The sequence below is a fragment of the Onychostoma macrolepis genome, chromosome 22 (genome assembly GCF_012432095.1).
Source record: "Onychostoma macrolepis isolate SWU-2019 chromosome 22, ASM1243209v1, whole genome shotgun sequence".
NCBI lineage: Eukaryota > Metazoa > Chordata > Actinopteri > Cypriniformes > Cyprinidae > Onychostoma > Onychostoma macrolepis.
The window spans coordinates 18,928,731-18,938,996 of NC_081176.1; the positions used below are offsets into that span (position 1 = coordinate 18,928,731).

Genomic DNA, 10,266 nt, shown 5'->3' on the forward strand with positions numbered 1-10,266 from the left:
TTTGTAATTAGAAACCATAATATGCTTTCTAATTATGTTTTGTAAAGAAAAAAAACATTTACATTTTCATATTTAAGTCTCCTCTATTTTTATGTAGCTTTATTTTTATTTCAGTTTTAGCTTTAGCAATTTTAGTAACTTTTTATCTAGTTATTATCTGATATTAGTGTAGCTTTTATTTTTAGGATTTCAGTTTTCGTATTAAGTTCAGTTTAACTTTGAGTAATTTTGTTATGTGCTGTTATCATTTTTATTACTTTTTTTTTTTTCTGTGTAGCTTTATTTTTATTTCGGTTTTTAGTCATTTTGGTAGGCTACTTCAGCTTAAACTTGTTTCAGGTAGTTGCCATGGTAAACATTCTAAGTTTCAGTTTTTTTTAATTGTTTTATTTTAGGCCTATTTCAGCTGCTTCTTCTTTTTAAATTACCGAATACGATTAACTAATCATTTTAGTTTTAGATAACAATAACAAACAACTTTTTTTTTCTTTCTTTTTTTCATCTCTCCCAGCTGTAGACCTACACCATAAACAAATTCATTTGTTTGGCTGCCATAGCATCACTGAACCGCTAAATTATTAATAAGACAACTTATGAATATTTAAAAAGGAGTCATTTTACTACGGGAAACAACGTATGCAAGCGATAAAAGAAATCTATTTATTAAAGGATTGTGTTCATGTTAGTCTGTCGAGTGTGATTCTGTAACTGTGGAAAGTTACGTAGAGACGCAACGCGTCCATGGCAACGAACTTTTATTAGCCGCTGTTTTGGAGTTGCAGCTCGCGCGCAGACAGTAGCCACACTTGATGCGTTATCTGGAGCGCTACAGCATGGAGTTGAATGTTTTAGCGTCTTTCCGCGGTTATTCCCCTGTAAACAGTGTCCAGCAGCGAGTTTAGACGGTGTGAGTATGTCGGTGTCCGTCAGCTGCAGCGCGTCTCCTCCTCCGGAGGGAGCGAGACCCGAGAGCCGCAGGACGAGGAGATCCAGCGCTGCTGTCTCTAACCGTGAGTCAACCCGAACACCTAACAACAACACTCACTGCTTGCTTTCTTAATCTCAACTTCAACTACATCAACTTTCTTCAACTTTATTGTTAGCTAATATTTATTTATTTCAACATCTATTTTTTGTTATTAGTAATGTTTATCACCTTTTCTATTATTAATAGCCTACTGATTCAACTTTACGTTAATCGTAACATTTATGCCACATCACTTTTTCTATTTTATCATTTTTCATGCTAAAAATCACCACCTTTGTTTCTATTCGGCTTTTCTTTCTTTCTTCGACAACTTAAATCTTTGTTATTCTTAATAGCCCATTTGTTTGTTTGTTTGTTTGTTTATTTACCAAGTTTGATATTTGTTATTCTTAATATTTATTTATCTATGACACATTACAAATCCTTTCTCCTATTATTCATGTTTATTTAATAAATGTATGCATAAACACCAACTTTGTTCTTAATTAATTTTATATATATTATTCTTAATATTTATTAATTTTCAGGCAAAAAGTCACCACCTTTGTTTTTCTTTCTTTCTTTCTTTCTTTCAAATCACCAACGTGATTCTTTGCTATTCTTAATAGCCCATTTATTTATTTATTTAGTTAGTATCACCAAGTTTGTTTTTTATTCTTAACATATATGCCACATCACAAAGCCTTTCTTCTATTATTCTTGTTTGTTTATTTATTTATGCCTAATCACCAACTTTGTTCTTAATTCATCTTAATATTTGTTTATTTGTTATTCCACATCACTTACTACATTATTTTATTTTCATTCATTCATTCATTCAATACCACTGAATATTATTGTATTTATCTATGCCACATCACAAACTTTTTATTTATATTTATTAACATCTTTTTCACACACACACACACACACACACACACACACACACACACACATATATTTTATATATATATATATATTTTATATTTAAAATATATATATATATATATATATATATATATATATATATATATATATTTACTATACAAAATATATTTCATATTTTTGTGTCTATTTAATATAGAGTATCTGTCTGTGTGATACATCTGTCTAGTGGTGGCAGAGCTTCCTCAGGTGAGAGAGAGGACACCTGTAAAAGACAGAAGCAGCCTGCAAGTGCGTGATGATTTAATTCCAGACGAGCTCCTCGCAACTTTAACATCCACCGCTTGTCCTCAAGACAGACTCGGACCCCTCAGATTAACCAAAACTCCTAAGGACTTCAAGGTCTGTGCCACCTTTTCTTTTTCAAATTGTTTCTAGTAACTAAATCATCTCTTTTTACCTCTTCTACCAGGTTTGTTTAATACATCGCACTGATGCAGTGTGGCACCATCCAGCTAGACGCAAGAAATACCAATACTTTCTCAACCAGCCGACCTCTCTGACTGGAGCTGGAAGGTTGGAATGAATCCTTATACATTTATATACAATACACTGAGACTTTTTCCAGCTCACTGTGTTCGTTTGAATCTGAACAGAGACATATCCTTCCTCTGTGATGCTCGATTTCCTCTCCCACCGATGGCTGAACGAAGCTCCGCTCAGGGAGATCAAATTGCAAGTGATAGGAGAATAACTTGAATTTGGTGCTAAGTTCTTCATATTTTTTTGTATGCTGAAACTTTGTGTTGTTGTTTTTTGGGTTGAAGGACACGAGTTCACTGGAAACATTAATCCCGGAAGAATATCACATCATAAAAAACAAAGGCCTTAAGGGACTGCAGTGCTATGATGAGTAAGTCAGTCTGCTTTCTTGTTGTTCTTCAGCTAAACAAGTACGTTGTTTTATTTGATTTCATTTCTTTTATAGCAAATTCACAGTTCTACTAGAAGATGACAAACAGAAGCTACGAGTCTTTCCATCAATGTAAGTTGTAGTCTGCAATATATAATCTATCTATCTCTCTGTCTGTCTGTCTATCAATCTGTCTATCTAGTTCTTTGTTAAAAAAATATTATAAATATTTATAATATTTTTAAACAACCACAAAGAAGTCAAATATTTATTCATTTCAAATCATTAATAATATTAGCATAAATATTTATATACAAAATATATTTATCAATTCATAAAATAATATTTATAAATATTATATTCTAAATATTTAGAATATATTTATATTTTATTTATAAAAATATTCCACTAAGAAGCCATATGTGTCTAATTTATTTATTAAAATATTATTATTAATAATATTAATATTATACATATTTATAATAGTTTCTAAACAACCACTTTCTTTCTCTTCTTCTTTCTTTCTTTTTCATTTCTTTAAAATGATTGATATTAATAGTGATATTTATAATATTGTCCGAACAACCACTAGGAAACCAAGCGGCCGTCTTGAGGTGATACAGTTAATGAAAGTGATGGACAAAATGCTGGAAAAAGCAGGTGTCAGTCAAGAGTTTCAAGAGCTAACCGAATTCTCACAGGTTAGTAAAAAAAAAATACAATCAGTCAATCAATCAATCAATCAATAAATAAAGTATCATTCAGACTCTCGCAGGTTGGTATATTTGCAATAATGATTTTCACAATTATGACTAAATATAATGCTTTACAATGATAATTTACAAAACTAAAATAAGCTGTACAGTCACCAAAATGCCACTATCAAACTCTTGCAGGTTAGTTTTTAAGGGTTTTTGAGTGTAAAAAATGTAATAGAATTACACAAACAAGTAAATAAATACTGTAAATAAAAATCAGGTATCATTTAGATTTATGTAGGTTGGTTTGTTAACAATAATGATTTGATACAATTATGACTAAATATAATGACTAAAAAGTGTATCTTCATAGAACATTTATCATGTTTCAGATTGAAAATTTACTGGAGCTGGTTCAAATCGAGCAGAACATCTACAACATTATTTTCCACGAGCTAATCCGCCAGGTCAGCGTCGAATGTGCCGAGAGAGGACAACTCCTCGCCAAGATCAGGTCTGCATCACAGTTTTACCTGTTTTTTCCTCTGGGCTTTCATTAGAGAGTGACCTCACTTCCTCGTCAACTTCTCCAGGGAGAGGTACGTGGCTCTACTTGACCGTATCCCACGACAGGTGAAGGGTCTGCACACAGAAACCTTAGCGCAGAAGGCTCTAGACCGCCGGCTCACTGAAGAAATCATTCACTTCAAAAGCTCCATTGCACAGCTTAATTTGTAAGCTGGATACAACTTCTAAATGGTCAACCGAGTGTGTTTTCTGTCAGTTTTAACCTTGTGTATATTTGACCTGTAAAAGGGAACTGAGTGCTATGAAAGAACATGATGAGAATGTGTCCAAAGAGGCAGAGGAAGCCAAAGAGGAGCTCGCTAAAGCCCTGGAGGAGTCGCAACGCAATGCAAAGTGCGTCAAATAATACTTAAACATAGGGCCAGATTTACTAAACAGGGCAAATTAGAGCGAGAACGCAATACCGATGGGCGTGGACATTTCTGCAGGTGATTTACTGACAACGCGCAAATTAAAGAACACAGATGCAACATCTCATTTACATATTGACCAACGCAATATACTAAGCTCAGTGTAAATTAGCGTAGTCCGAAATAAACAGAGCTGATGCTCTTCAGGTGCGGGTGATCTACTTATGACACAGACACAAAATAGTTTAAGACATGGTTTTTTGGGGCGTTAAATAATGGCGCAAATACCAGTAATTTGACAAGCGTAAACGTTAGTAAATCTTGTTGCGTGATTAATTTGAATACTCTCCTCCCATAAATTTTACATCTGAATGAGAAACTCCTACAAATGAATATTCAGTAAGTTCAGGCGCAAAAATAACTGTCCACGCCTTTTCAGCGCTAATTCTTCAACTGTGCGTCTTTAGTAACTCCTGACAGTACTAAAGACAGTTTGCACTGGCACAAGCTGTCAGTAAATCTGGCCCCTAGTGTTTAATACAGACTCACACTGATTCATTGTAACTTCATATCAGTCTGGTTGAAATAAAGTGACTTTTCTGCAGTATTGTAGCAGAGTACCATGAGCTTTATGAGCTGCAGCGAAGGAGACTTGAAGGACAGATGTCTCAGCTATATGAAGAAAGGGACCTCTGGAAAAAAGCCACCTATGGTCTTGCAGTCAAGGTGATTTTGTGGCTTTCTGCTTGACAATTCACTTTTGACTTTTATTTTGAAAGAATTTATAATATTTGGGTCTAAATATCTCACATATTTCTTTCAGATAATAAAGATAAATAAACTTCATCTGGTCAGACGGCTACATATTAGTGAGCAGACCTGGGCCAAGACTACAGATCATTTCACTGTTCTCCTAACGGAAAAGGTACTTAAAGTACCTAATATCTCATTCTGTCAAGACTTTGACATGTAGAGTAGTGTTATATCCATGTTATTTTTATTCACAGGACTTTGAGGATGTTTCTCACATCATGGAATTGACTGACCAGTGGAAAGATAAACTGACCAACTTCATGGAGAACCTCAGAGAGGCTGAAAGCAAACAGTGCAAGACCATCGAATCTGTCCGTGCTAACATTGTCAAGTGGCACAAGTTTTATGAAGACAAATCAAGGTCAGGAAATACATTTTTCTTTGTATTTTTCTTATTTCTTTATTGACTTTGCTCTGTTATGTTTAATAAGGAACCCTAATATGAACGTTGACGAGTCTTCAGAAGATGAGCTGTCCCAAGACCTGAAGCAATGGTCAAAGGTTAGCAATCATTTTTTTTATTTCTTACTCAATTATCTTTCTACTTTCCACTTTAAATGTAAAAATTATAGCTATCTCTGTCCACCTATAGGTGTTGACACAGCAGTGTGAGCGATATGGAGGAGAGGACCTAGTGTCTGGTCAGGAAACACTTGAAATGCTAACAAACCTACAAGAGTCCTGGATTGAGGTTTGTCTCCAGCTCTTTAGGAGACACCCTGGTCCAGATGGAGGGCCACCTAAAGGCCAGGAGGCCATGAGGGAGCTGGCAAAAGCCATTACAGAGCTCCAGAACCAACTGGGAATCCGTATTAGTGGAGAAAGTGGTCAGAACCGAGCTCTTTAGTTCCTCACATAGTCTTGTTTCTCCAATGGATATTAATGTCTGCTCTTGGTTGTTTTTGCAGGGATCCATGCAACACTAATGTTGCTTATTGAAAATATGGAGTTCTGGGCAAGACGATTAAAGTCCTTGAGTGGACTTCCAGAGGAGCAGTCTTTGGGTGATTGGCTCAAGTTAGAGGAAACTCTTGGCAACTTGATGAATCTGTCTAAAGAGGCTCTCCAACTAGTGAACAGCACACAGTCAGAACGGGACAGGGCTAAAAAGAAACCCCACACCAAGTAAGGCAGTTGCAAGGATCAAACATTATAGATATCTTGCAAAACCTAGTGAGATACTGTACCTTGTCTACTGCCAACATTAATGGATGACTTTTAAGGTAGCATCCTAAACAAAATGGACCCTCAGAAACACAGGCGGAAACTTGCTACAAAAGACTTGATTCCTGTTTTTGGTTAAACCATGTCCAATTTCCCTGTTTGTATATGTGACAGGGTGGAAATGGATGATGTCTTAAAGGCAATGAAGGAATTCCGGTTCTCTCAAGAAAACTTTTTCAACTGTGAAAATATGAGGCTTCATGAGGAGGTACACCCCAGGACTGCATAACTTTTCTTGCATGCCCTAAGTCAGGGATGTCCATTCCTGTTCCTGGAGGTCACCCTCCTACAGAGTTTAGATCCAACAGACCTGGAGTAGACAAGACAAGATTATCATCTCTCATGGCTTAGGGCAGGACAGCTGCGTTTACCAAATGCATTGTAAGCCTAAGTAGATTGTAGAAACCATTAGTACCAGTGGTCTCTATGATCTACTTATGCTTGCAATTCTTTTGGGAAATGCAGCCCAGGACATTTTGACATTTTCGGATTACCTGGTTCAGGGATCACAATTCGACTTAAACTCTGCAGGAAGGTGGATTTCTTGGACCAGGATTGGATGCCCAAGGTCCAAGCCATGAATGATGATCTCATTATGTGTTATCAGGTATCTTCTCTTCACACCAAGTTGATTCGGTGGATGGTGGACCTTCTGCTACTGATGGTGCCAGTCCAAGAACCGAATCTTCCAATGCCTGAATTGAACGCTACTGTGGACGTGTCTGTTGAGAACCTGGAGGCGGATGCCAGGAACCTCTCTGGGAAACTTGACTACTTCTCCAAGTATATCACAAGGTAATCTCATTAAACTCAATGCATCAAAAGGATATACCTGAGCTGCTTATAGTTAAGCATAGATTCTTTACACAAATTGTCCTGAAGCTCTTGTCAGGCTATTGTGGAGGAGGCAGTCCGGAAGAGCTCAACTCAGGATGACACAGAGAATGAGCTCTACCAACTTGCTAAACTTCAGGTGCTTTACAATCCCTCTGATCTTCTCAACCAAGGTTTTCTCTTTTAAATTGACTTCTCACCTGTAATGCCATGGATTGTGTTTGTTCAGAAAGAGTGTGGCGAGTGGGTGGAGGCCTGTCGAATACTACTGTCAGATGTGAAGGGAAGCCCTGTGGACCTGCAGCTGTCTGGAAAAACTGTGCCACAGCCTGTGAGCGACATTAGCATCTCTGGTAGAATATAGCTATGCTAGTACAGAATGTGAGCAACTTTCTTGTATATCTTCTTAGCTTGAGCAACAACCAGAGGAACCTACCAAAGAAGATGAAGAGGAACCCTTGACCATAAAAGACGCAACTGGGCCTTATTCTTTCCAAAGTGCTGATGAATATGTAACTAACACTTTTTTCCCTATAAGCTATTAGCTTGCATATATAGCTAGTTTGGTTACATGGATTAACACCAAATAAATAAACCAAATCCTCCTCAGGGGGAAGAAAAGGCCAACAGACATGACAAAGATGGCTCATTCATGAAGCTAGTTGGTTATGATGGCAATATCACTGAGAAGAACTTAGGAGAGGACACCATCCAACTTACAGGGGTGAGTTGGCCGAAACCATCTCCATCAGCTTCCCATCTACAGAGTGTAAAGCATAAACCTTTTCTTATTATTTTCCAGACTGAAGAACTTGTGGTATCCCCTCACACTGAAAATGCCAAGGAAGCCTTCAATGCATTAGAAACAGTGAGAGCTCTTCAGCAAGAGCTTCTGTAAGTATTAGAAGTAAAACATTTTCTTGAAGGATTAGTTTACTTCCAGAATAAAAATGTGCTCACCCCCATGTCATCCAAGATGTGCATGTCTTTTTTTCTTCAGTTGAAAAGAAATTAAGGTTTTTGAGGAAAACATTCCGGGATTTTTCTCCATATAGTGGACTTCACCAGGGACCAACAGGTTGAAGGTCTTAAAATTGCTCGACACAATCCCAGCCAAGGAATAAGGGTCTTATCTAGCGAAACGATCGGTCATTTTCTAAAAAAAATTGTTAAAAAATACAAATTTATATACTTTTTAACCACAAATGCTCGTCTTGCACTAGCTCTGCGAAGGTTACACCACACACGGGCGGTAGGCAGATGTAGAACTCCATCTGATTTTCTCAAACTTCAAAATCATCTGACATCTTTCCAACATGATTATGTAGTCGTGGACACGCATCACAGAGCTAGTGCAAGACAAACATTTCTGGTTAAAAAGTATATAGTTTTTTATTTTTTTAGAAAATGACCAATCATTTCACCAGAAAAGATCCTTATTCCTTGGCTGGGATTGCGTAGAACCCTTTGAAGCTGCAATGAAACTGCAATTTGGACCTTCAACCCGTTGGTCCCTGTTGAAGTCCACTATATGGAGAAAAATCCTGGAATGCTTTCCTCAAAAAAACTCAATTTCTTTTCGACTGAAGATAGAAACACATGAACATCTTGGATGACATGGGGATGAGTAAATTTTATCAGGAATTTTTTTTATTCTGGAAGTAAACTAATCCTTTAATCAGATCTGTAGTGGTCTCTACATAAGCTGTATTGTCCAGGGATGTAGAGACGCGAGCTATCAGCGCGGATGTACGAGCGCTAAAGGCAGAGGAAGACCTACAGGCAGCTCTGGACAAGATACAAGATCTGGAGAGGCAGCTACAGGCTCGGCCCAGTGTGGAGACCAAGTGTAAGTGTGTCAGAGGCTAACATTACACTTCAGATACAGAACAAGATTAAAGGTGTGGTCACAAATTTTGCAGGCAATAAGATCCATTGTCTGTTGTGTATTGTCAGTAGTGAATGACAATACTTATATGAAGCAGTGAAGTAGTGAATGACTTGTATGAAGCACCACTCATACAAGTCACTTTCAAACCCAGCAGCTTTCAACTTGGCAAATTCAACTTGAACCTGTTGTGAAATCTTTTTTTTTTTAATGTAAATACAGTATGAACTGACCTGTTTCTAATCTCTGATTATATTAACTTTTTACAGCAAGCAAGAAGAATGTAGCACCCGCACACAAGGCCCCCAGCACCCCTTCTGAAGCTAAAACGAGAAGTCAGAAACCTGAAGCCAGCCCGAAACTGTCCAGAGGCACCAAAAAACGCTAAATGGGAATAAACACCATACTGGAGCTCATGTGGCGCAAAATAATAAAGTATAGACACATCTGTATTTGAAGTGTACTTGTATTGCACATATCATAAAATGAATATTAATTTTAAGATTTGCTAAAGATTACATTTAAAGCTGCAGTCCGTAACTTTTTTTTGTGTTCACAATTTACAAAATTTACATAATAAGTGAGTACATCATGAATCTATTTTCCAAATAGTGTTTTTGGCTTCTTCTGAATCACTACGCTACACCTAAAATAAGTTTAGACTGGTTTGGGTAGGTACCGCTGTGAGTAACCCAGTACCTGCGTGATTCGTCATAGACATAAACAGAGAGAAGTAGCTCCGGCTACAATGTTCTTCCGCAAGATGCATGGAGTTCTGTTTATTAACCGCTAGAGTGGTTAATAGAAGTTACGGACTGCAGCTTTTAAGGGTTAGTTCCCCCCAAAATGAAAATTCTGTCATTAATTACTCACCCTCATGTTGTTCCAAACCTGTAAGAACTTCGCTCATCTTCAGATCACAAATTAAGATATTTTTGATGGAATCTGAGAGCACACAACTGTAATGTTCCCAGGTCCAGAAACGTAGTAAGGACATCGGTAAAACAGTCCATGTGACATCAGTGGCTCAACTTCAATTTTGCGAAGCTCCGAGAATAATTTTTGTGTAACAAAAATAGCAAAATTTATTAAACAATTCTTCTCCC

At 37.1% G+C, this 10,266-nt stretch overlaps 1 protein-coding gene across 4 annotated transcripts; it reads left to right on the forward strand.

The window, feature by feature from the left end:
• Nucleotides 1-530: 530 nt before the first annotated feature.
• On the forward strand, nucleotides 531-10,191 carry axdnd1 (axonemal dynein light chain domain containing 1). Of its 4 annotated transcripts, XM_058759472.1 has the most exons (25): nucleotides 536-1,010; nucleotides 2,082-2,254; nucleotides 2,325-2,428; nucleotides 2,509-2,587; nucleotides 2,680-2,765; nucleotides 2,841-2,897; nucleotides 3,358-3,466; nucleotides 3,856-3,977; nucleotides 4,057-4,197; nucleotides 4,280-4,384; nucleotides 5,007-5,127; nucleotides 5,225-5,326; nucleotides 5,409-5,575; nucleotides 5,646-5,715; nucleotides 5,807-6,041; nucleotides 6,123-6,339; nucleotides 6,553-6,646; nucleotides 7,046-7,233; nucleotides 7,321-7,411; nucleotides 7,502-7,603; nucleotides 7,683-7,784; nucleotides 7,883-7,996; nucleotides 8,075-8,166; nucleotides 8,991-9,121; nucleotides 9,430-10,191. In XM_058759472.1, the coding sequence occupies exons 1-25, from the start codon at nucleotides 914-916 to the stop codon at nucleotides 9,546-9,548; spliced, it is 3,018 nt and encodes a 1,005-aa protein (XP_058615455.1). In that variant the 5' UTR covers nucleotides 536-913; the 3' UTR covers nucleotides 9,549-10,191. The 4 variants fall into 4 exon arrangements, with proteins under 4 accessions (XP_058615456.1, XP_058615457.1, XP_058615454.1 ...); XM_058759474.1 differs by lacking the exon at nucleotides 9,430-10,191 and having other exon boundaries at nucleotides 533-1,010; nucleotides 8,955-9,118; XM_058759471.1 differs by having other exon boundaries at nucleotides 534-1,010; nucleotides 7,883-8,166.
• Nucleotides 10,192-10,266: the final 75 nt, after the last annotated feature.

Bases quoted from the DNA above. Each gene is read 5' to 3' on its own strand.
- axdnd1 (XM_058759471.1), top strand. From the start codon at position 914: ATGTCGGTGTCCGTCAGCTGCAGCGCGTCTCCTCCTCCGGAGGGAGCG. The intron at 5,716-5,806 runs GTTAGCAATCAT...GTCCACCTATAG, and splicing joins ACCTGAAGCAATGGTCAAAG to GTGTTGACACAGCAGTGTGA. The intron at 7,785-7,882 runs GTAACTAACACT...AATCCTCCTCAG, and splicing joins TCCAAAGTGCTGATGAATAT to GGGGAAGAAAAGGCCAACAG.